General features: G+C 35.3%; 4 protein-coding genes across 4 annotated transcripts; 3 read left to right on the top strand and 1 right to left on the bottom strand.

Moving 5' to 3' along the window:
• The first annotated feature begins 2,762 nt into the window (after window positions 1-2,762).
• On the top strand, window positions 2,763-6,132 carry LOC121795369 (wall-associated receptor kinase 2-like). Its single transcript, XM_042196894.1, has 4 exons — window positions 2,763-3,151; window positions 3,738-4,231; window positions 4,465-4,629; window positions 4,764-6,132. Exons 1-4 carry the CDS (start codon window positions 2,763-2,765, stop codon window positions 5,966-5,968), a joined length of 2,253 nt encoding a protein of 750 aa, XP_042052828.1. The 3' UTR covers window positions 5,969-6,132.
• Window positions 6,133-7,039: 907 nt separating this feature from the next.
• Window positions 7,040-7,582, top strand: LOC121740740 (protein SLE1-like). Its single transcript, XM_042165005.1, has 2 exons — window positions 7,040-7,154; window positions 7,356-7,582. Exons 1-2 carry the CDS (start codon window positions 7,040-7,042, stop codon window positions 7,580-7,582), a joined length of 342 nt encoding a protein of 113 aa, XP_042020939.1.
• A 7,947-nt stretch (window positions 7,583-15,529) lies between these two features.
• On the top strand, window positions 15,530-23,484 carry LOC121809956 (AMP deaminase-like). The gene is made up of 20 exons (XM_042210817.1): window positions 15,530-16,086; window positions 16,988-17,127; window positions 17,328-17,496; window positions 17,628-17,806; window positions 17,948-17,999; window positions 18,081-18,208; window positions 18,306-18,485; window positions 18,647-18,714; window positions 18,901-19,043; window positions 19,215-19,276; window positions 19,368-19,481; window positions 20,615-20,755; window positions 20,926-21,078; window positions 21,721-21,774; window positions 21,862-21,972; window positions 22,056-22,229; window positions 22,310-22,390; window positions 22,692-22,790; window positions 22,886-23,008; window positions 23,147-23,484. The coding sequence occupies exons 1-19, from the start codon at window positions 15,717-15,719 to the stop codon at window positions 22,952-22,954; spliced, it is 2,487 nt and encodes an 828-aa protein (XP_042066751.1). The 5' UTR covers window positions 15,530-15,716; the 3' UTR covers window positions 22,955-23,008; window positions 23,147-23,484.
• Window positions 23,485-23,662: 178 nt separating this feature from the next.
• On the bottom strand, window positions 23,663-26,171 carry LOC121794724 (protein SCO1 homolog 1, mitochondrial-like). The gene is made up of 6 exons (XM_042193028.1): window positions 25,780-26,171; window positions 25,447-25,537; window positions 24,518-24,730; window positions 24,347-24,436; window positions 24,137-24,269; window positions 23,663-24,060 (listed from the first exon to the last, which is right to left on the bottom strand). The coding sequence occupies exons 1-6, from the start codon at window positions 26,122-26,124 to the stop codon at window positions 23,943-23,945; spliced, it is 990 nt and encodes a 329-aa protein (XP_042048962.1). The 5' UTR covers window positions 26,125-26,171; the 3' UTR covers window positions 23,663-23,942.
• Between the last annotated feature and the right edge of the window lie 289 nt (window positions 26,172-26,460).

Genomic DNA, 26,460 nt, shown 5'->3' with positions numbered 1-26,460 from the left:
GCTAGAGGGAGGAGGGGCCGAGGCGTATCAAGCCAGGCGGGCTCGGGCTCGGTCTCGGGCTCGAACACCCTATTGTCCATGTACTTGACCACCACGGTGGCAGACACTTCCCGCATGACGCCTCCACAATATCAAGCCCATCTTGCCGGAATTGAGTATATGACGAGACAAATTGATATTCCGCCTCCAGGTAGCTTGAGTGCACTGCCACCGCCTTCGGGGGATGATTCGCCGGCGGAGTAGTTTTTTTAATTTCTATAAAATTGTATTTTAAATTATGTAAATTTTATTTTTTAAAGATTTTAATTATGTATTTTTTTATTTTTTTTAAATTTAAGTTGTATTTTTATTTTATTTAATGAAGTGTGTTTTTTATTAATTGAATTTGTTGGAAATAAAAATAAAAAATGAAATTGAATGTATAGTTAAGGGATGAGATGGTTAAGATACGGATAAGAGATGGAGGGTTACATGTGTTGTCTCTTAGTTAAGAGATGGACTGAAAAGTACAGTGGGGCCCATGAATAGTTAAGAGATTAGAAGGTTAAGAGACGGATAAGAGACAATGTTGCGAATGACCTCATTATAAGTTTTTTAAGGAAAAATACATCTATTTAGGTTTGCACTAAAAGTACCAACCACAATTTTCAATTCATATATATCAAAATAGAATAATAGAAGGAATATAAATTAAAATATAATGACAGAAAAACTTATAGGAAGAGGCAGCGGTGTGGAAAAAAAGAAGATGTGAAAATATAACCTAATTTAATTCTATTAATATTTGATTAGTTATTAAATAGTGGACTATCCCATATTAATTAATTAATATAACATAATTGGAAAAAAAGATCTATTATTTTTACCAAACAAATAGCCGTTATTTTTATTCCAAAATACAGAAACCAACTTTATTAGATAAATTAATTACTCACGGTACATATAAATATGTGGAAACATTTATTTTATTAGTTAAATATATACTATACGTAAATTAATATTGTTCAAACTAAATATGTTATCAAATATAACAAAAAATAGTTAAACATTAATAATTGTGTAATTTAATTTAAGTTATTGACAAAATGTCATGGGATTAGTGTGTAATTTAAATAAATATATAGGTATGATTGAAAAGTACTTCACAAAAAGTTAGTGGGTGAGGAATATTCTTTTGAGTTTGAGTTTAGTGTAAATGATTGGAGTAAAATCAATATTTAGTGTGATATTTATACTAAAATGAGTTTGAGTTTTAGTGTAATGATTGGAGATGCTCAAACTAGTGTGCGAGTGCAACCCATACAAATTCAACGAATAATCACTTTGTATATATTGTGATTTATATTTTTAACTATACTAATCTCATAGACGTTCACCAATTAAATGTTAGTTTTTGTGTTGGGATAATTGATATACTAGATATTGATGAAAGTTTCAAACGTCAATATCTAGTTGGAATATTATTTCAAAGAACTAATGCAACTAAATGTATCATCTACTTACATTGCAAACCAACCAATAAGAAAGCAAAATTAGTTTAGCATGCTTTTAAAGTTCGAAGGTTACAATTTATCATGATTACGTTTGACTAAAAAAAAGTAAACTATAGAAATTCTGACCAAAAAATAAGAGGGATTAGAAGTTGGATGGTGAAGTGCCCTCAGTTTACGTGTTTCTTTCATCCAATAAATTGAGGATTAGTAGATTGGAAATCACTGGCCATATAAAAAAAGAAGGGGAATTAGAAGTTGGGAAAGAAGAGCTGATCATGTTTTGGCATACAGATAGATGATTTAACAATAAAAGAATGCAAAAATCTCACTTGAATCGACATGAAGATAGCAAAATACTTTATTTTTATGCATAATACCCTGGCATGGCTAAGTTTTCTAGATAGAGAAAGCACTTGTTATATTTCTTTAGTAAAACCAACTTGCTCAAATAAACTAATCAAGCACACTTCGAAAGTTTGGTACAATGGCCTCTCTAGCAACTTGATATTCTCAGCAATAAAAAAACGACTTAGACTCTGTTTCCTAATACTCCTTCAGAATTTTTTATATGTAGACAAAACTATATCTTATATATTCCACTCTACAATAAACGATTGACCAAGTCAAGTTTTGTAAGTCAAGGTGTCATATTTACATAAACATACAACGTAATTAAACACAATCAAATTCTACGAATAATATTAAAACATCCACAATGTCAAGATACCACAAATACCAAGTAAGTTCTACAGCATAATGATATACAGTACTCCCTCCTTCCGTCCCACAAAGATTGTCCCATTTTTTCATTTTCGTTTGTCTCACAAAGATTATCCTATTTCATTTTTTACCATTTTTAGTAGTGGACCCCATATTCTACTAATTCATTCATACTCACATTTTATTATAAAACTATGTAAAAGTAAAACTCACATTCCACTAACTTTTTCAACTCACTTTTCATTACACTTTTTAAAACTCGTACCCGGTCAAAGTGAGACAATCTCTGTGGGACGGAGGGAGTATATCATAATGATTGGTACTACTATCTTACCTATCCCAAACATGAATAATCTAAAACCAGGCGTAAACTATGCCATCTCTCACACACTTTGCTCTGTTAGTCAAGGAAAAACACAGATAGGAAAAAACGAATAAAAAAGCAAAGTTGACCAAGCAAAACTATGCATTTAAATATTAAGAAAAAATAAAATCATCAAGCATATAACTTCACACATGTCCTAACTCTTTCCCATTGACATTCCCATAATGTCTCACGTTCTCTTTCCCTCCGTCTTCGTCTTCCTCTTCCTCCTCCTCTCTCTATCCCCATCCGCAACCAGCAGGGTCGCGAAGCCGAACTGCGAGAGCAAATGCGGAAACATAACAGTCCCATATCCCTTCGGCATCGGCTTGAATTCCGGCTGCTCAATAAGCCCTTGGTTCGCCGTCAACTGCAACTCCTCCTTCGACCCCCCAAAGCCATTCGTCTCTGAGAGCAACATCGAGATCGTCGACATGTCCAACAACGAGGTCCGCGTCAAGAACTGGCTGGCCTCCGCCTGCTTCGACCGCTTCGGCGCCAAGACGTTGGCCCTCGAGATAGCGTGGATCAGCCTCGGAGCGACGTCCCCCTACACCTTCTCCGACAAGAACAGGTGATAACAACAAATGCAGAAAATAAAAGATAGGACTACAAAAAAACTCTATACTGCACTCTACTATTATTGACATGAATTTCAACTCTATTAGTATATTCTAAGTCTTTATATAGAGTTATATTAGGACTATATTCCACTTTAACAAGGAAAGTAAATAATTGCACGGTTAGCTCAGCTAGTCTTTAAAGAGGTAATAAAATAGTAAAGTCTTAGGTTCGAATCTTTTGTTCTTGAGGAACAAACTGAGATTTACCGTGCTTGATGATCCCTCATTACTCTGGGGGATTTTAGAACAGGGAATTAAATTGGTGACATTTCAATTTTTTTGGGATTAAATTGGATGGTCTTTCAGAATATGGAACCGGGACATGCGAATTTTTCATTTTAGGGGAATATTGCTTATTTCTCTACTTTTTTTCTTATCATTCGTCCCACAAAATACAAGAATTGACCTAACTATCGAACAAAATATTTCAGTATTATGGATCCAATTTGATCTCATATTTGTGTTGACTATTTAGTTTCTTGTTTTATGAACAGGCTCTAATTTTAGTATTGATATTTTGATTCGTTTGAACAACAGGTTCACCGTGATCGGCTGCCATGAGATGGCGCTGGTGAGGGGCACGCTGGGCCGCAACTACACCGGTGGGTGCATCTCCATCTGCTCGGCCCCCGAGGATATGATCGACGGGGAATGCACCGGCGCCGGATGCTGCCAGACGGTCGTGCCAAAGGGGTTGAAGAACTTCAACGCGACTCTCATCCCGCTCGGGAATCACACCGCGATCTGGTCGTTCGATCCGTGCGGCCACGCATTTCTAGGGGATTCCGAGAGCTACAAATTCAGCATCGCGGACCTCAACGACCCGGGCTTCCGCGACAGGACGATTGAGAATGTGCCGGTGGTTCTTGATTTTACGGTAGGGGAGGGGAGTAGTTGCAAGGAAGCTAAGGAATCTAGTGGCTTTGCTTGTCTTGATAATAGCGACTGTGTTGATTCTGAGGGAGGAGGATATAGGTGTTTGTGTCGTCAAGGGTTTGATGGCAATCCATATCTTAGCCCCGGCTGCACAGGTGCTTTGCTTAGTACTATTATTCACCTCAATCTTAAAACATTTAGTTTTTGTGAAACGTTTCTGTGAAGAAGAAGACGTCAAACGAGTCGTTTTGAGATTTTTTTAAAACTCAATTCGTGGAATTATAATTTTATCCTTTGTTCATTCACTTCTACTGATTTTGGCACCTTCAAAATTGTGTCTTTGATTTGTTGTTTTTGGAGATATGATAATCGATGAGTTTTGTTGCAGATATTGATGAATGTGTAAGTGATCCCTGCGGTGAACATGCGATCTGCAAGAATGTTAATGGCACGTTTAACTGCTTCTGCAAAAAGGGATACTCAGGTGATGGGAAGAAGACCGGGAGTGGTTGCATGAAGAAGTCTGGGACTTCTACCACTAAGGTTTCTTTAGGTATATACGTATTCCGTTCACAAGATATAATCATATTTTTATGGTAACTAAAAGAATTATCCTTAATAAGATGAGTATCATTTTTAGTGAAAATAATTCAATCACCTCTTTTCTTTCTATTACCCTATATGCAGGTGTAAGTTTTGGGTTGTTGGCATTAGCTATCGGTATGGTTGTCCTAATCTTTGGTGTGAAGAAAAGGAAGCTAATGAAACAAAGAGAGAAATTCTTTGTGCAAAATGGTGGTGTGCTTCTAAAGCAACAAATATCCTCAAATGAGCAGAGTATGAAATTAACCAAGATCTTCACGGCTGAGGAGTTGGAGAAGGCCACCAACAACTACGCTGAGGATCGGATACTAGGAAAGGGCGGCTATGGCACGGTATACAAAGGGATCCTCCGCGATCATCAAGTTGTTGCAATTAAAAAGTCGAAAGTGATGGATCAAACCCAGATCGAGCAGTTTATCAACGAGGTGATCATCCTGACACAAGTCAACCACCGAAACGTGGTCAAACTGTTGGGGTGTTGTCTTGAGGCGGACGTCCCTCTCTTGGTGTATGAATATGTCTCCAACGACACACTCTTCCACCACATCCATAACAGCGGAGGGATGCCTTGGTTTTCATGGGACAATCGTCTAAGAATCGCAGCTGAGGCGGCCGGCGCACTGTCCTATCTGCACTCCGCAGCTGGAATGCCTGTCATCCACAGAGATGTCAAGTCACCCAACATATTACTGGATGAGTACTACACAGCTAAAATTGCTGATTTTGGTGCATCCAGATTAGTTCCCATTGACCAGACAATGGTTTCCACTTTGGTCCAGGGAACCTTAGGTTACCTGGACCCCGAGTACTTCCACACGGGCCAGTTGACAGAGAAGAGTGACGTGTACAGTTTTGGGGTCGTCCTGGCTGAGCTTATGACAGCCAGGAAGCCCCTTTCCAACACGAAGAACGACCAAGAAAAGAGCCTTGCTACTTTCTTCGTCATGGCACTGAAAGAGGATCGTCTGTTCCAGATACTCGATCCTCGGGTGCTCAAGGAAGGAAGCATCAAGCAAATCCAGGACGTTGCTAAGCTGGTGAAGAGATGCGTGAAGATGAACAGCGAGGATAGGCCGACAATGAAGGAGGTGGCGATGGAGCTCGAAGGTTCGAGGAAGCTCAGCAAGCATCCTTGGACCGAACAACAGATTGAAGAGGATGGTGTCCCGTTGATGAGTGAGCAGCATTCTGATCTGTATGCAGTGCCGGAGCAAATGAGTTCCGATTTTAGCACCGGGCAGCATAGTTTGAACAGCCGTATGATCCATCCTATCAACAGCCCGCGTTGAGCATCGGCCCTATAACTGCTATACGATGAAGGAGAACTCGTCTCAAAAGACTAATCCATGAGAGAGAGTTCGGATGAGTCCGTAACATTATTGATTTGCTACTTCAGTATTCCTACTTTCTTTTGAAAATTTGCTTTAGTGTGATAATTTAAACACAGCTGCTCCGTTTGAAGTGATTTGTTGTTACCTATATATAGTGAACAATTTGTTTCCAGAATTATATTTTAATATTTTTTTATTTGTGCTCAATATGTTGTTTCTGGACCAGCATAGTCTCTTGGCAAAAAAAAAAATCGCTAAATCTTGAAATTCTTATTCTGATTTAAAGTTTTAGTTTCTGATGCCTGTATATAACAAACAATTTACAGTCATTGGGCACTAGTTTTCCTAGCAAATTCATATTATGGATCTATATATCAGCATCGTTGACATTAAACATTATATAAAAAGGAAATCGTTAATACAATATTGGAAAATCAAACAATATCCACTTGATTGATTTTAATAAATTACACTCAATTTTGGTATTAAGGAAACATAATAGTAGTACTGCTACTTAATTAACGTGATACACTTGGTACAACTTATGAGAATAGTCTATATTCATATCAGATAAATTTTGGTTAGTACGAGTCAAATTGGCCACATTGGCTCGTATGCTTTTAAGACAATTTCATCTAATCTTTTTAAATTATTATTATTATTATTATTTATTATTATTTATTATTATTATTATTATTAATTTATATTTTCACTGTACACCAAATTTAAGTGAAATTTGAAAATTAAAAGGTAATTATAAAGCATGCAAAAAAGAGAGAAGAAAAAAAAAGTAATCATGCATCCGTGGCACCAAAGTCAGGCATGAGAGGCCGAGTAAGCGACTGCGTGTCGGCAAGGGCCACCCTCTCTCACATTCTTCCACCACGTCTGCACCTGATGTCCACGTGGCCGCTTCTCCAAAACTTCCATCTTCATTTCGCAGGGTCGGCACTATATATGATTCTCAATCGCCGCCGCCTTTGCTTCCTTATTACTATTACAAATTAATAATATCTGTGTGAGAGAGAGATGGCTTCGGAACAAGAGCGACAGGAACTCGACGCCAGGGCCAGACAAGGAGAGACGGTGATCCCCGGCGGCACCGGTGGCAAGAGCCTCGAAGCCCAGGAGCACCTCGCACAAGGTATTCATTATACTCTTCTAACATTATGAATTTTGTGTATGATATTTCTATTTTGAATCTTATTGACCGTCCAGAATTTCTATTTTTATGTGTATAGTTAGGAGAATAAAAACAGTAGTATCTGCGATTGTTGTTATATGAGTACATTTTTTAGTAATTGCAAAAAAATGATTGTTATTGAACATTGTGAGGTGACAAAAGGGAGAAGCCGGGGTGGGCAGACTCGACGCGAGCAGCTAGGGACGGAAGGGTACCAGGAAATGGGGAGCCGAGGTGGGCAGACGCGGAAGGAGCAGTTGGGGAGAGAAGGCTATCAGGAGATGGGGCGGAAGGGCGGCCTCACCACCATTGACAAATCCGGGGGCGAGCGTGCTGCCGAGGAAGGAATCGGCATTGATGAGTCCAAGTTCAGGACTTCATCCGCATAAATATGTTGTCAATAGCACTACTATACTAGTATGGAGCTGCTGCGTATTTGATTTTATTGCGGCTGTCCCAGCGTGCTAGACTTTGTTTGTTGCGTTTCGATAAGCAGCTAGCTGTACTGGTTTGTCTGTAGATTACTACATTATATTATTATATGGTCATCTCTATATATGTGAATATAAGGTTTTTCCTTTAGCTAATTTCTTCTAAGTTCCTTAGTTCTCGATTGTTGTCAAAATATCATCATATTTGAGGTGAGAGTAACTCATAGCAAGTAATTAATTGTGTAGATTAAATTATTACGTTGTTTGAAGTGGCTAAAGGAGTAGTAATTAACCGAGGATCTTATAAAGAATATAAGCTCCACTATTAAGTTTTAATGTAAAATTAAAAACTTAAGAAAGGAAATGTTAGTTGCATATGAATATATGAGAGTGTAGAGATAAGAAAAGAGAATATGTGGTGGGTCTATGTTAAAAAAATAGAAATGAACACCCAAATAAAAAATGAGATAAATAGTTATAGTTGGAATAGTTTTTGTGGAAGAACCATAAGGAAGAATGGAAATGAGCACAAAAGTTTTTTTAAAAAAGTAGATTATTAGGCGTCGTTATACTAATTTTATCAATCAACACATTGAGAATAGTTATTTGTTGACGGATGAAAGTATAGATTTCCAAATGAGTCACAAGAATTAAAAAGAAATACTAGTAGTAGTTTGTTGAACTGGTTTTATTACAAAAATATAGTAGAGTAACTAAACATGTGTGCAGAGTATAGGCCCAGACTAGAAGCCCAAGGAAATCTCAACGGGTGGGCTGATTTTTGTGATAAACCCATAATTTCAATAAAAAGACACAATAAACTAGCAAAATAAACCATAAATAAGACAGCAAATAAAACTCAACCATAATATTAACTGATTTCATGTTCAATTTCAGCTTCGGGCCTTGCTTTCAAGTTTCAAATGAATTGATTCCTAGAATAATTAATGATCTTACAATTCACACTTCTAGCAACTTCTAGCAACTGAGCAAGTAAGAGTGATTCTTTCGAATGGAATTGGATACTAATCCCTAAAATATCTTATAAAAACAACAGATTCCTAAAAACCTACCAATCTTATGCGAATATTGCCCAAAAAAGTTTGGCGAGCACGACTATTAAATCATATTCAAAAGTATACTTTTTTCTACTTAAATCTTTGTCTTATTGTATTGATTCAAGTTTGTGAACAGTTTTTGTAAATAGTACTACATATTTATCGTTACTCCAATATATAGCTAAGCTCCTAGCATGATTAGGGCTGACGAATTTTAGGATCGAGAGTTGTTATCGAGTCAATCTGATTTGGGCTCAACCAGTTTAACCTGAACAATACAGGTTCAAATTAAAACATGACACAAATTCCTTAATGATATGATTATATTGGGTTCACAACTTGATATCACACGCCAATATTCACACAATAAAGACATGAAACGATTATGGTTGAGGAGACGTGATCCGACGACGTGGTGGTGATGGTGATGGTGGTGGTCGTAGCTGTGAACGGCAAGGAATGGAGCCAACTTGTAAAAATGAGAAAATGAAAATACTCCATAAGCGCTAATTAATAATGTGATAAAATATAAAAATAAGGAATAAAGGTAGAACACAATAAGAATTGATACCAAATTATATAAATTTGTGCATGTTCGTATGGTGACAAATATTATCTCGATAATTATGGTTAAACCAAATATAAACTAGCAACTCAAACCTAAAAATGCGATATTATTATGCAAGCATAACACATGTCAAATTTTGTTTTTGTTTGGGTATGAGTCATGTATTTTTAAATACTATGTCACTTGCTTCCTTTGGAATCTTTTAAATTCGACAACTCTTTATGCAATGTCATCTTTGATTCTAGAAAAAAGAATTAGAATATTCAACGGATATATTAAATGTTTTTTCTAATATACATCTTACTATCTGTAAAAGTTAAATACGGAGTACTACTCTTCTCCTTTTACTTATTTCTCATCACATGCAATTATTAAATGTTGTAATGTTTTCTCATCACTAATTAAGATAATTTAAGCAATTAATTATTTTATCATAGCAACGCATACAAGTGGTAGATATTGCTATTTACAATGATTCACTTAAAAAGAACACCAATGAAAAAACCTACGCAGTCGAAATTCACGTGAAAAAACAGTAAAGGCACATTTGTCTTGACCTACTTTAACCATAAATATATTACTAAAACAAAGCAGAAAGCTAAATTGAAAAACAATATGCCTAATCGGCTAATCCATCACCCCTAAAGAATGAAAGAATAATTTAGTAGAAAATAATTGATGTGAAAAGATAAGTGGATAAATTGGGACCATAATTTTTGTTGTCTTCTTTGGCTCTTTTGCAAACTCAATCCTTTATTGGAAGATATAAATGCAATTATAAAGATAATCAGAATAACAGCTATGTTTATAGTTTCCAATCATAATCAAATAATTAAGTGGGAAACACCTCACGCTTTCACTATTTTTATATACCGAGTGAAAATGATGGAGGGATTTATTAAAATACGAATTCTGCCAAGGAAAGCGAAAGGGAAAAAAAAATACACGAGAGATACAAACATCATAGTGAAAAGTATTAACAATCAATACATTTAAACATGCAAATTATCCATATTTGAGAAATTATTATATCTAAAAGTCGCATAAAATCTCCTGTCACTTTACCCTCAAATAAAAGTGTAAAGTAACAATTATTATAGATAAAAAAAATACTGAGGGGGAGCACACATAGTGCCACACAAACTGTTGATTTTAAAAAGTTCAAACACCAAAACGTAAAAATCATAACTTTAACTAAAACTCAATGAGTTTATCAATGTTTGTAATTGTAAACTACAAGAAACTCCACAGTATATTTTAATCAATAATTTTGGACTAAAAAATGGAACAATTGTGTTTGCCTAGTTTTGGGCATTTGGCTTTGGGCATAACATAAATGCGGCATTTATTTATTTTTTGTGGTTCCAAATAGTTGAAGATTGTGATAAAACAATTCCACTTTCTTCCCACGATTAGATAGAGACTGATATGGGGCATCGCATGATTAGACTCCTTATCATCAATATATCCACGCTATAACTATGCAACACGTGTCATTTTCATATCTAGATTTTATTTTTTAATGGTTTTATGATTATCCTATGGATCTTCTAATAATTTAACTTGGGGTATACAATTAACTTGGACATTGACTACTAAATTAGTACTACTAATTATGATTTTTTTTTCTTGAAAGTCCTAATCACAGAGTCAAATTCAGTATAGTAGTATAATATTTCATTTTATGTATATTGACTCCTATCACAATTAAACAGTCTCATACAAATATTTTGTGTTCGTAATTTATTTTTAAAGTTATAGTTTTCCCCACTAGACATTTTCCTATAGAAATGTTATGAATAATTACTCAATTAAAAAGAAAGTCTAAAAATTCCAATTATATCAAGATGTACTCAGAGAATTGAAGTGAAGCACCACCAGCCAAAGCAGGTTTGGGCGTTTGGCACTATTGGTGAAATTTGCCTCTATATTATAGTACTCACAGCTGTATAGCTTTTGTCTTCTTGGGTAGTTATGATATTTTTGGAATTAAGAGATATTTTGAGCTATTTTTTGCAATTAATAGTTAGGGTATTCATCCCTAAAATAATAAAATTTGGTTGGAATTTGGTATCTCACGAACATATAACTTAGGTTGGAAAAATTATGAATTTATATCTTATATTGTAGTAGTATTTAATTTTCTATGAATTCATGTCTCATAGAGTCATAGTTAACTTGGTCGGAAAAATTAAATTCACACATGAAACAACACCGTCCGCACCAATTAAAACCTACGTCATTTCTTATATTGTTTGGTTTGCCCATCTATAAATAGATGTGCTTCGTCGAATTCTATAGAAAAATTGAACTTGTGAGAAATTCGTAATGCAGTATAAGTTCATAATGACAAGGATCAAATTGTAGGTTTGTTGCAAAATATCCGATTTTTTTAAAAAAAATAGTTTTATGAACCATTATTAGTAATAATTAGTTAATATAACCATTTCACTTATCCATAGTAAATAGGAGACATATTTGGTTTGGGTATGAATTTTAAGAAATGTAAAGAAAAGTGGATTTACAAGTTAGTGAAATGTGAATCTCACTTATATATATTAGTTTTATACTCCAAAAAATGTGAGTGGAAAAAGTTAATGGAATGTCAGACCTAACTACTATTATGATAAAAGTGAAATAAGACTCTTATCATAGAACTGACGAAAATAATAAAATAGGACTATTATTATGGGACAAAGTGAGTATCCCATATATTATCATTATCCGTCGTATATTGTCATTTGAGAAGGTTCATCATGTCTCAATTTCATTATATACTATATTTAGTAAATGAATCACACATTTTCCTTATATAAAAGTAATAATATAAAAATAAGATTTACATTCCACCATTTTTATAATTGTTACATTCCTCTATATGTTTGAAAACTACGATTTAACAATATGCATCCTTATTATCACGCAACGAGTAATTACGGATTAACAATTTTTTTTAATATCACGCAACGAAAACTAAATAACCAAAAAAATAAAATTGTCGTATGGTTAAATATTCTAAAAAATCATAGCAAAATATGATTTGAACGTTGAATATCTTGCAGGAATAGTTCCCCTTCATTATTGAATGTCAATTAATCGAATTTCATAATTTTTTTAATTTAGGATATTTGTTTTGCTCGAATTGGAAATTTTATAAATTGATTCATATACGACATTATTTGGTATTGAACATGTGCTCCACATCTCTCATTCATTTTGGATAACGAAAATGACATTTTAATCCTCAACCATGGATTCGTCTCGTACGGATCATGATCCACTCACTCCAATTAAATTAGCCGATGTAACCTTCATTAATATTGTACTTTACATATTAATAAAATGTGATTTTAATATGAAATATGATGCTTCTTGACATATTTTAGCCTCAATTTTTTATATACTCAACCATGCAAATGAGAGCAAAAAAAAATGTCAGATAAGAAAACTAAACAACACAACCTGCCATTTTTTAAAACAAATGTTTGAGCATGCAATTGCAACCAGCTACAATACGACAATAAAAAACTAAGAAAATCTGTCAAAACAAAACTAACCAACTAGTACAAGAGAAAACTAGTAGAGAGAGCACAACACCGACGAGACACCCAATACTTAAGTCACCAAAAGAGAGATCCCGAGATCAAGACACAAACACGCACTAAAAAGCAAGGTCAAGCACAAGAACGAGGTCAACTTTGCTTGCCTTCAGCCGTTTTCTTTCATTCTTCTTTGGCTTTCCAGCTCCCGTTAGAAGCTATCGTCCCTTTTTTTTATTCTTGGATTTTCTCCAGACTCTAACTTCATTTCCATCATTTATTCGTTTTGATGAGAAGGGGAATTTTGGGCACCAAACTTGAGACCAAGTGCCAAGTCTCCCGAATAAGTGTTTTTTTGTCAAACTCCCAATTGGGTTGAAACTCTTGAAAACTGATTTTATTTCTTATTTCCAAAAGGTCCACGTAATAACATAAAACATCGATATCCAACATCTGATGTTGGTTAAATTAACGAGTATTGAGAAATCTCGACGTCGTTCATTCACACAAATACCAAGACACCAAAAAAAATACTCACACTGTCCAACAATAGGAGTCACATTTGGTTTCGGCATAAATTTTAAAAAATGTAAATAATAGTGGGTTGGAAAAGTTAGTAGAATATACACTTTTTTATATTGATTTTATAGTAATATAATGTGAATGAAATGAGTTAGTAGAATGTGAGACCTAAAAGTGAAATGTGACTTTTAATGTAAGATGTGCCGAAATGATAAAATATGACTTTTATTGTGGGACAGATGGAGCATATTTTTTCTCGAATTTTCAGTTGGGTTTGAACTTACAATGTTTTTCAACATAGAAAAATACAATTACAACTTAATACGACAAACAATGAACGATTTGGCTATAACGATGTAAACATGGTAGTATAATATGCTCTTTGTTTTTTACAAATTCATCATCATGAATCAATCAAAAATAACATGACTAACAATTAATCAAAGGAATCTTATTTTAAATATGTCGTAAATAGCCACAGCGCACAAACATGTCATTGTTGTTGTTTTGCTAATTTTCAAGTTAAAAAACAATAAATTATAGACTATAGTAGATCATAAACTATTCCTTTTAACTAACACATTTTACTCTAGAAATTAACTAGTTATGTTAAAAAGTTGTAAAAATGAATTGTAAATTTGTTTAATTAGTTACTGGCATTTGAAATATCTCCAAAAAAAGAGTTGGCCATGAAATGATAATCATAGGTCGTACCCAATAATATGGAGTAATCAATTTCCCTTTCAATCAGTATAGGGTAATAAAGCCACTGGAGCCCATATGCTATAAAATACAGTCACTAACCACAAAAATTAGTAAAAAATAATCCAGAAAGCCTTTTTATTTATTGTAAATATTAACAAAAGTTAACACGGTCAAATTACTAACGGTGTAAAAGTGAATCCACCGTAACTCTACTTTTCATAAATCAGGGGATAATTAAATCGCTAAAATAACATATTACACTTGTTCATTAATTTAAATCGAGGACGAGTTAAAACCGTTAAAATCGAAATACTTTGATTAGGAAGGAACGAGCTTTTAACACTAAACCTTTGAAATACTATATATTTAGGTTTGTGCAATTTGAATGTCTTTTAAACTATTGCTAAAACTTTTTAAATAATATCTAGATAGTTATGTCACTTTTCAATAAATAAATCTATAGCAAACACCCATTCGCAACAATTCCAAGAATATGTTTTAAACGAAACTAATCCTTACAATATATTGAGAATATATTAGACATGTAATAGTATTTGATTGTTATTTGAGTGATTTAACACCTGTAACTGCATTAAGCATAGTAGTATTTTAAAAGAAATTCCCCAACACATAATATTCCTACCTATGATGGATTATCACACTCTAGGTAAATGGCATTGCATAACTGATTAAATTATCAAATACAGTAAACAGTACATACTTTCATCCAAATTTATTACTCCATATAATAAATCAATAGAAAACAATTAAACAACGAGGCAACAATTATCAAACACTACAAATACAAAAGTAAATCGCCAAAAATTCCATTAAATTTGATCAAATTTCAATCCGTTCCACAACTTAAATATATAAAAACTGTATAAAATTTGGAGTCATTTATCGTTATTTAACGATAAAGATATTTAATCATGTAAATATGTCATTTTCTCTGATTATCGATGTAAAATTATGTAAAAAACTCTTGCAACTGAAAAAAATAGATTAAATATTGATGACTCGAGGTCATTTTATTATGAATAAATAATTACATAGTTTAACTTATCGATGGAAATGTCCCCATGTAAATTTCCAACTATGATTTTTTTGTAATAAAATATTTGTGAATAAATTCAAACATATTAATTTTATATTGGCTAAATTTCTGCCTAATTAAAAAGGGAACTTGTAGGCTATATGTAATATAATGTTGATGTATCATGTATTACAATCAATTGGCGTACACTATTTAGTATTTACTATATTGAACTTAAAATTGTAAGTAGATTGCTATATTATACATATAATTTCATAATAAAATTATTTTACTAGTATAAAATAATTGCGAATAATTTGAAGCAATCATCGCTAAATTTCAGCCCAATTAAAAAAAGGAAATTTGTTCAACTCGTAAAAAAAGGTGACAAATGGAAAATACCAAACGCATAAACGAATAATGTAATGTGCTCTGCTATCTTAATCCCTCTCTGCTATCTAAATCTCTCTCCTTTATCCCTCTCTTGCCTATAAATAATGCCACCTCTTCCCTTTCCGCACTTCTCTCCTAACGAAAATAATTCCCAACTATTTTCAGTTCGTAGGGTTTCTTCGATTCTCTCTGCAACACACACTGATTCTGTGTAAACACAGTCAAATCCCTACGCTATACAGAGTCGTATTCTCCCTACCGAAACGGAGGAATGGACTCTTATTCGCTGCATCTCGCAATGGCGGCACTCTTCGGAGCCTCCTTCGTCGCCGTCTCCGCCTACTATATGCACAGGAAAACCCTAAACCAGCTGCTGGAGTTCGCCAAGTCGATAGAGAGGGAGAGAGACGACTTCGCGGCGGAGGACGGCGCCGCCGACGACGCTGCGGACCAGCTCAAGCGCTACCCCTCGCGGAGGCGCAGGAAGGCCAACGGCGGCTACAACCGCCGCGCCTCTGCGTCGTTGCCGGACGTGACGACGTTTTCCGGCGGCGCTGGTCAGGGGGATGAGAAGAGGAACGGTCCGGTGTGTGTGGACTCTATTCCAGCGGGGCTTCCGAGACTGCACACGCTTCCTGAAGGTATGCGAATGTAGGAATTGTCTGTGTTTGATTTGGTTATCCTTCGAGAATGTAATCTGGACTCTGCGATATGCAAAAGGAGTTAATGAAAGTTAATGAGACTGAATTGATTTAATCAATTTATAGCGAGTGGATTGACGTGTGAAAGAGTACTGGCGTGCAGTTGTATCATTGTCGTTGATTAATTGATGGCATCGTTGCCAGTACGATTGCAATTCAATTGTTGTCTTCAGGTTTAGAGGATGAGTTTCCCCTCCCTGCATCCATTTCCTGTCAACTGCATCTGCCTTTGTTACTTAAATGAAAGTATCCGTTTGGACATTACTTAGTTTGTTTTTGTTACTAAAATTGATCGTTTGGAATATCTTCGGAATTCAAATCGTACAAGATAAGCTCTGACACTCAGTAGTGAAATTATCTACAGATTGAGTTTGATAATAGTACTTATCCCTTCACTTTGTAACAGGTAAAAGAGGAAATGGAATACTGTCTGAATTTTGATAGGCTGTTGTGTTGTGTGTATCACCCACGATTCTGGTGCTTCCTGGATAATAACTGAGAAAAGTTACCAGATCCAAAATTATAGACTTCGGACAAACAAGAACCACGTTTTTTAGAAGCATCAGTGTTTTGTTTTCTTGTTACTATGCTTTTTCAGCTATATTAAGCAAAGTGGACAGCTTTGTAAAAAATTTTATTTAATGAAACAGGCACAGGAAATACTGTGCCCTATTCACTGTCCATGTCAAGTTATATGGATATGAATTGCAACGCTAACATCTTTTATCTACTGAATGTTATCCTCCCAAAGATTATTTATTTGATCCTCACATGTTTTTGTGAATACCTATTTCATTTCTTTCAGGAAAACCTGCTAATGTCAGTATAACTTTTTGAGCAGGTCATCTTATTCGGCCTACTTCTCCTAAATCACCCGTAGCTAGCGCAAGTGCATTTGAAAGTGTAGAAGGCTCAGATGATGAAGATTTAACTGATGCTTCTAAGCTAGATGCTACATATATTCTTACTAATGGAGATGCGGTGAGTAGAGTGACATATAAAATACTTACTTAGGTTCATTTTCCTATCTATCTCTCATTCTCTTACTTGCATAATATACACGAAAACATGTACATATGTCATCTGTGTTCAAAACGACATTGCAGTTTTTTCTTCTCTTGACGAGAACATTCTAAATTCAGTCGCTTGTGTGGATGATACCTAATTGTGATTTTTTTCAGAATCTACCTAGTGTTAATGGGGAACAAATGCCTGTGGCACCAAGTATGATTCGCTCACACAGTGTATCTGGTGACTTACATGGCGTTCAACCTGATCCTGTAGCTGCTGATATCCTAAGGAAAGAGCCAGAGCATGAGACTTTTGTGCGATTGAGAATCTCCCCCACTGGTATTATTCTCATTACTTATGTCTGATGCAGGACATATCTGCATTTGGTTCAGTCTTGAAATCCTCTGTGCGAGGATTTGTCCTCCTTTATTCTGTTATCTTTTTACCTATCTTCCCATTATTGCTGTCAGAAATACCATCCGTTGACGAAATGGAGGTCTACCGAGCAATACAAGATTGCCTTGAATTGCGGAAAACTTATATTTTTAGAGAAGCTGTTGCTCCATGGGAAAAAGAAGTTATATCTGATCCTAGTACTCCAAAACCAATAAAGAATCCATTTAATTATACTCTACAAGGAAAATCTGATGTAAGTCCCATCAGTAATTGTTATCTTCAACCTTTGTACATGGCATTTCTATCCGAAATTGTTATCTCATTTTTATTATGATCATTGGAATGTGCTGTTTGCTATCAGTTTTTTAATAATTTTATTTTGAAACCCTTGCAGCACTATTTTCAGATGGAAGATGGAGTTGTCAATGTCTATGCCAATAAAGATTGTAAGATATTTCTCCTTAAATTGGGTACTTCTGATTTGCATTCTCTTCTTTCTAATTGTACTTCATTTTCTTTTTTCCCAGCAAAAGAGAACCTTTTTCCAGTAGCTGATGCTACAACTTTTTTCACTGACCTGCACCACATCCTTAAGGTCATTGCAGCTGGGAATATCCGAACTCTATGCCACCACAGGCTAGTTCTTCTAGAACAGGTTGGTGCCCCCTCTATTCTAAGTACTGCATTTGCGCATTTTTATTATTTTCAAATAATTAGTGACTGGGTACCTGCTGGTGTTTGTTTGGCTCCAGAAATTCAACCTTCATCTGATGCTTAATGCGGACAGGGAGTTTTTAGCTCAAAAAAGTGCGCCACATCGAGATTTTTATAACGTCAGGAAAGTTGACACCCACGTTCATCACTCAGCTTGCATGAACCAGAAACATCTTTTAAGGTTCATAAAATCAAAGTTGAGAAAGGAACCAGATGAGGTATAGCTTTCTTTTATTTGTTTGATGTTTACACTGACATTTCTGTTCTTGCACCATTAACAAGAATGCTTCCTTCGAGTTTATTCAGATGGGGGACTACAAATTGTTGATCCACACATAATTTCTGATGTAATTGCCAATTTTTTTCTACTGATTGTCAGGTTGTTATTTTTCGAGATGGAACATATCTGACCTTGAAAGAGGTGTTTGAGAGTTTGGATTTGACTGGGTAAAGTTAATAGCTTTTCATGGATGTTGTACTTCTGTAAAGAAACAATGAAATATTGGGAATACTGTCTTTTTGCACTGCTTGATTATTTAGGCTGTGTACTTGCAATTCCACCGTACTTCCCATAATAAGTCTAGTGCTTATTATTTTATGCTCATTCTCTAATAATTGGTTAAAAAATAACAGGTATGATCTGAACGTTGACCTGCTGGATGTTCACGCTGACAAAAGCACTTTCCACCGTTTTGACAAATTTAATTTGAAGTATAATCCCTGTGGTCAGAGTAGATTGAGAGAGATCTTTTTGAAGCAGGACAATCTTATTCAGGGTATACTCTATATATCATCATTTATGTGACATATTGAGCAGTATTTTTAATACCAAGATTTATTAGACCACTCCTTGGTTATCTCTATTCTAGTGTTTGCTTATTTGCATAATCTGATGGCATTTTCTCTGTTGATTGATGTTTAGTTTAACTTCGTCATGTTTCCAACAGGCCGTTTCCTTGCTGAATTGACTATGCAAGTTTTTTCAGACCTGTCTGCAAGTAAATATCAGGTGAGTGCCTACTTGCTAGAATTTAAGATACAATTTGAATTCTAATATCTTCAAATTTTGTTTATTGAGTTAATCTCTTGCTTTTGTGCAGATGGCTGAATACCGAATATCAATTTATGGCAGAAAGATGAGTGAGTGGGACCAGCTTGCAAGTTGGATAGTTAATAATGACTTGTACAGTGAGAATGTTGTGTGGCTGATTCAGGTAAAGAGAAAATGATATTTCATCCACTATGATATAAATATGGAAATATGATCTGGTTTTTAGAGGCAACATGCATATGGAAATATGATCTGGTTTTTAGAGGCAACATGCATATGTGACAATTACACTTTCTTGAATGAGTGGCACTTCATTTTCCCTTTTTCTTTCTGCTTTTTTTATTCACATGTAATGGTGTAACATTGAGCACACTCCTTTGGCTTGAATTTTAATATTATTATTCTAAATAGAACACTAATGAATCTGAGCATCTGAGAAGGCATTGTGAATCCTATGATATGTTGGGATTTGGGAATCTCTAGTTATATCACCGATGAGTGTTACTCCCTCCGTCCGTGAATAGAAGTCTCATTTCTTTCCGGCACGGGTTTTAAGAAATGTTAAGAAAAGTGGGTGGAAAAAAGTTAGTGGAATAGGGGTCCCACTTGTATATATTAGTTTTAAATGATATGTGAGTGGAATGAGTTGGTGGAATGTGGGGCCTTTTTACCATTTATAGTAATTTGAACCGGGACTCCTATTCGCGGACGGACTAAAATTGAAAAACGGGACTCCTATTCACGGACAGAGGGAGTACTTTTTTCCCATTCAAGATGTCTACATTTCCTTTTTTAATTTGTTCCAACTAAGATGCCCTCTTTCCATATTTGGAATAAAATTTATTTTTCTCTTTACTCTCAAATTGTTAAAACACTCAACTACATTTTCTCTCGCTACTTTAATATAAACAACTCCACCTAATAGCCCATGCCATTCCAAGAAAGTGGCCATTTTGGGACGCCATCTTTCTGGAGAAATACTCGCTTTTTTGTGCTGTAGGTTTAAAAGCCCGTCTCTCTTGCTTGAGAAATACTCACTTTTTTTTTTGTTGGAAATTACTATTTGGTATATGGAGTGCTGATTTTTCCAGTACGTTGAATACAACATAACATTAACATCCTGCAAACCTTGTATCTTAGCTGCTATATTTAATTAGATTGGTATATTTTTGCTAGAACATGCACGTGCTACATTTTTCCTTATTGAATCCAAACTTGCTTTATGTTAAAAAATGTGATTTATTTGTATGTCTGAAATCTGAATGATCTTATTCTTAAATGTATTTTTTCATCTAGCTTCCAAGGCTCTATAATGTGTACAAGGAGATGGGGATTGTAACCTCATTCCAGAACATCCTTGATAACATCTTCCTGCCTTTATTTGAGGTCACTGTTGATCCAGACTCACACCCGCAGTTGCATGTTTTCTTAAAGCAGGTTCGTCTCTCCATATAAATGCTCATTCAATCTTTTGATCGGCATAGGAGTCCAAATTTTATATATTTGGAAGGCATATCATAGTTTAAACTCAACCTCCAATCACAAATATCTAATGTCAAATTTAGTGAATCCTTTTGTTTCTGAATATCTGTCTTTGGTCTTGATAGGTTGTTGGGCTGGATCTTGTGGATGATGAGAGCAAGCCTGAAAGGCGGCCTACTAAACACATGCCCACACCATCTCAGTGGACCAATATCTTTAATCCTGCATTTTCCTACTATGCATACTATTGTTATGCTAACCTATACACTCTGAACAAGGTATGCATCCTCTTGTTTCATTCACACAAAAAAAGCTGAAAGCTCTCTTTGTGAATTGAGGTTAAATGTTACTCCCTCCGTTTCATGTTAATTGAGTCATTTTTCTATTTTGGGAAGTTCCAACATAATTGAGTCACTTCTATTTTTCGCAAAAAGTAATCATCTCTCTTACTTTATTCTCTCTTCACCTCTCTTACTTTATTCACCATCCACTTAACACACTATTCTTAAACTCCGTGCCGAAATGAAATGCTTCTATTAACATGGAACGGAGGGAGTATCTATATGACATCAAGCTGTCATAGTTGTTTCTTTTCTTTGTCCTTTTGGGAACTGCATCAAATTGGAAATAGAGATATAGGTCATTAGTTAACTTCCATATCGCCATGAATGTATTGAACTTGATAGTACTACTGTACTAGATTAATTCAATTATACTCAGTACAATTTACTATCTAGTGTTCACTTTAAAGTGGAATAAACTGCAGTTTGGTTTTTGCTATAAGTATAAACCCTGAGCATCAATGCTTTATGATCCTTAATTTTCATGAGTAGACCTGAGGAAACTGTGAGTATGAATTTAACAGGTTTGCAAGTGTATTCTTTATATCTCACAAACAATATTCATCTTCCAATTTTCAGCTTCGTGAGTCCAAAGGCATGACGACCATTAAGTTTCGCCCCCACTCCGGAGAGGTCAGCACTTAATCTGGACACAAAATTCTATCCATTGGCCTCAGTAATGTTTAATTTCTGATTTTTCTTTTTTCTGGACATGATTAGGCTGGTGACATAGACCATCTTGCAGCAACATTTCTCACAGCTCACAATATTGCACACGGAATCAATCTTAGAAAATCACCTGTTCTTCAATATTTATATTATCTATCCCAGGCAAGTCTCTAAAAATTTAAATAAGATTTCGTCGTCTGGTGAATACTTCAGTCTCCAATAACTGAAATGGGTTTTGAATTCAGATTGGTCTTGCTATGTCTCCATTGAGCAACAACTCTTTATTCTTGGATTACCACCGCAATCCCTTCCCTATGTTTTTCTTGAGGGGCCTCAATGTATCCCTCTCGACTGATGATCCGTTACAAATTCACTTGACAAAAGAGCCGCTGGTGGAAGAATACAGTATAGCTGCTTCAGTGAGTTTGCATGATCTGTTTGTTCACCAATTGAAACTCATACAGTTTCCTCACCCATTGATTGACCATTGTTGTTACAGGTGTGGAAATTGAGTTCATGTGATTTATGTGAGATTGCTCGTAATTCAGTGTATCAATCTGGTTTCTCTCATGCCTTAAAGGTACTCACCATTTCTCTCAGCCTGTTATGAATGTTATCCATCTGCATGTTTAAACCACCAATGCTTCTGCATCCATGAAAGTTCATTGCATAATTATACAAGTCAGTTAATCGTTTGAATGTATGGAAGTGGACAAGAGGGTAGTTCTGATTTAGGCATATTCATCGTTGTCATCATCATCATCAAGTTCATCTCGGGGAACTAATTTTGTTGTTGTATTTTGTGCTTTTGTATAAACACTGATAAACTATCTTCTCTCCATTTCACTCTTCACTGCTTTTCTCCGATAATTCTTCTGTAGTCTCACTGGATTGGCAAGGAATACTTCAAGCGAGGACCAGATGGCAACGACATTCACAGGACTAATGTACCTCATATTAGGCTCGAGTTTCGTGAAATGGTACGTGCCCAAGTTAGTTCCATGGAATTCACCAACTTTCTAGTCAAGCATTTCAAATCATGAATTTTCACAAGCTGGTTTTTATGTTGATGAAGATATGGAAAGAGGAAATGCAACAGGTTTATCTTGGGAAGGCAAACTTCCCCAAATATGTCTATCCGTGACATGCTTGGCTTGAGCAACGAACGCTCCGAGCATCAACAATTACTTGACCCTTGGTGAGTATGGAGTACATATTTACACCTTCACTTAGCCAAGAACGCCAACAGCATATACAGTGTCTACTTTATTTAACTAGTAGAGGCAGCCAGTAACCTCTCTACCGAAAAAAATAATTTATTTCTTGTTGATTGCAGGTATGGATAACTATATTACTAGCCTACGTCTCAAGTCTGATAGGGGGTCGTGATTTTGCAAGATCGTGGGCAAGATGTTCATATATGAGAAGTGGATGATACCACGGAATTGAAGAGTAGAGCACCTGAAATCCAATCACACGATTCAGATGAGAATCACAGCTGAAGATAACAGTTTTTCAGTGGCATGCATACTTGGTGTAATATATAGAGTTTTATGGTGTGTATTACTAATCAGATGGAGATTCTTACAAAGAAGCTAGTGCTTATGTAAGACTTTATTACATGTGATACCTTATAACTTGCCTAATAAAATGAAGGGAAGAACGTTGGGATTACTATTTTTTAGCTATATTTATCAATGTCACACATCGATGTTCCTTTATTGAGTCGACTTGTTTGAGTTTTTGGAACAGAGTGTTGAGAATGTTATTAAAATAAATTCATGTTAAATGAGCCATTCAAAACAGGGTGGGTTAGTTAGCTGGTTCTTGATGGAATAAAAACACACAGATCTTAATTGGGAATATGGAAACAAGAATTCACATAAGTAATTATCTATTGTTAAGACATAGTAGTAGCAATTAGAAGCTGACTTCTGGAAAAAGAATTCGAGTACAATGAGAGGCTTACTGAAACAAATGTGAGATCTATCAATCCTATTGAAGAAACAACTCATTCTTCAGCAAGATGATGCCATCCATTTCATACTATCCAATTTATTCCTCAAAATTGTCAGACTATCACAGAATGTCTCAAGGTACTACTTTTGTGGCTGAAAGTTGCGACCGTGCTTCTATGCTTTAACTTTCTTGTGTTGCTTTATCTCCTGAATAACTCCATCAGCAAGTGAGGCGTCGTCAAAATTCTTCCCAAAGAACTTCACAAATTCCATATTTGGGTCCATAAGATACCTGCAATATAGTGGCTAGTTATTAGGGAAATGAACAGATTTATCATGGCCTCAATAAAAGTAAGAAGTGTACTTACATGACTATAGAGTGGTCAACTAGATAGTCTGATCCTTCTTCTTCAGTCTTCATATAGTACACTCGATAAGCACGTGCAGTCTTCTTGACTTCTTCCGGTGAACCAGTGAGGCCAATCAACTTTGGATGGAATTCTGCACAGTGAAATCCGGTTGCAGTTGCAGTTTTTGTTCAGGAAGAAACTAAAACATCAGCTTATGTCGAAATTTACCTTTGACATACTCGCGTACTTGTTCAACGGTATCTCTTTCCGGATCAACTGATATGAACACTGGCACTACTTCCAATCCAGATTTTGCCTCTGTGAATATTTCAAAAATGTTAACATAATGCAGCTCTCATCTTGATTTTGGATCCCACCAGAAAATAATTATTTGCTTACTTATTTTATCAATTGCTGAAGCCAACTTTATTAGCTCATCTGGGCATATATCAGGACAATGAGTGAATCCAAAATAAAATAAGTTCCACTTTCCCAAAAAATCCTTCTCAGTGACTGCTTTGCCATTATGGTCAATGAGGTTAAATGGGCCTCCGATAGCTGCTTTCCCTATAGAAGGTCCCTGTTTTACTGCGGTCGAAGCCTTATTTAAGCCTGCAAACCATCACATGATAAACTATATGATTATAATCTCAAATCAGACATCACAAAAAAATAGAAGAAAACCATATCTCAAATCAAACTCCACAAATACGAAAAGAAAATCAAAAAGAGAAGGCAGGAAAATAAATAGCGCACAGATACGTGATAGTACGTATCAGTGTGCTAATTAGCAGTAAATGATTGAAACAAATACTACGTGATAGTACATAATTAGCAGTAGATGATTGATGTCCGCTGCCAATATTCAATCTACATATGAGATAGTAAAGAGTTTTGTGTAACAGTAAAGTAAACGATATCAAATGAATGATCACCCCTAATTTATATCCATATATTGTTACCACAAGGGCCTAACTATGCAGATATAATCTAACATCTCTGAGCCTACAAAAAACCAAGTCTTGATAGTAATGTATTCAATCGAAACACAGTATTTACCCGACCACAATGTAACACACCCTTCTTTTCTCTTTTTTTTTTTGCACTTCTGGTGAAGACACATGCATTTTGAACTACTTATAATTAATGAATGTTTATCTCAGATTGAAGATCATGGTTATATCAGATTCAAGATCTTGGAAGTCTCTTAAAACAACCAATATTTTGTTATAAGTTCCTCACATCAAGATCCTTAACATCAATAAATTAACAGAGACTCATAATCACCAAAAACAAAATCACTCCGCAACTCACCATAGATATCTAACCTTCAATATGTCGCTTCTTTTCCCTGTCGTAGTAGTACACCAATCCCACTCCAGTACAGAAAAGCAAAAAGAAACTCATCCATGAAACAGGCTGCCCACAAAAATTCACATCCTTTTATCAATACCACACTCGTACCAATTAAGCGAAAGAAAGACGATATACAACAAGTTGGGAAAACAAAACAAAACAAAAGAGCCTTCAGAAATTCTACTCCAAAACTAATAATACATGCAAAAATTGGCAATTCAGATAAAATAATCCACAGAATGAATCCAGACAGGAAATAACAAACAAAAGAAATCAAATAAACGAACGATATGACTGAGGCATACCCCTCCTCGGATAGACTTCCCTTCCTGCTGAGTGTTTTCCGATCCACCTGAACTCTGCCCTCCATCATTCTTATTTTCGGAACCGCCCTGAGCCGAGGCACCAGGCTGCACCGCAGCATTGACATTCGATCCCGGCGATTGAGCAACTCCTGGATTGGGGGCGTTCGTGCACAAAAATCGACTGTTGGCGGAAAAAGCAAGCAGCAGATCGTACGGGCTGGTGGAAGGAGGCGTATTCTGCAGAGATTTATTAGGAAGAGAGTGAAATCTGGAGGAGAGAAATCGAGAATTGAAGGAGTAGCAGATTTGACGGAGGCTCGAATTTCGCAGAAATGCTGAAGCCATTGCTAAACTGTGATGAGATTTTAGGGATGATTTGGGGATCAATAAAACCCTATGGCTGGGTTTATGTACGGTTATATGAACGATGTTTAATTATTAATAGTGATTATCAGTACTCCCTCCGTACATTCTAATGCAAAATTAGAAAAAAGAGTAGAATTAAAATATAGTTAATGGAGAATGAGTCTCATATCTCACTAAAGATAAAAGAATAGAATTTTCAAAATTAGAAAATATATATTCTACTAATTAAAAGGAAAAAGTGTATATTTTCGTGAAACTCTTGTGGATAGATGAAGTATTAAATAAGTAGTTAATTAATTCTTAGTTTGGCAACCG

Source organism: Salvia splendens, chromosome 1, assembly GCF_004379255.2.
Source record: "Salvia splendens isolate huo1 chromosome 1, SspV2, whole genome shotgun sequence".
Lineage (NCBI taxonomy): Eukaryota > Viridiplantae > Streptophyta > Magnoliopsida > Lamiales > Lamiaceae > Salvia > Salvia splendens.
This window is presented reverse-complemented; position numbering and strand designations above follow the sequence as displayed.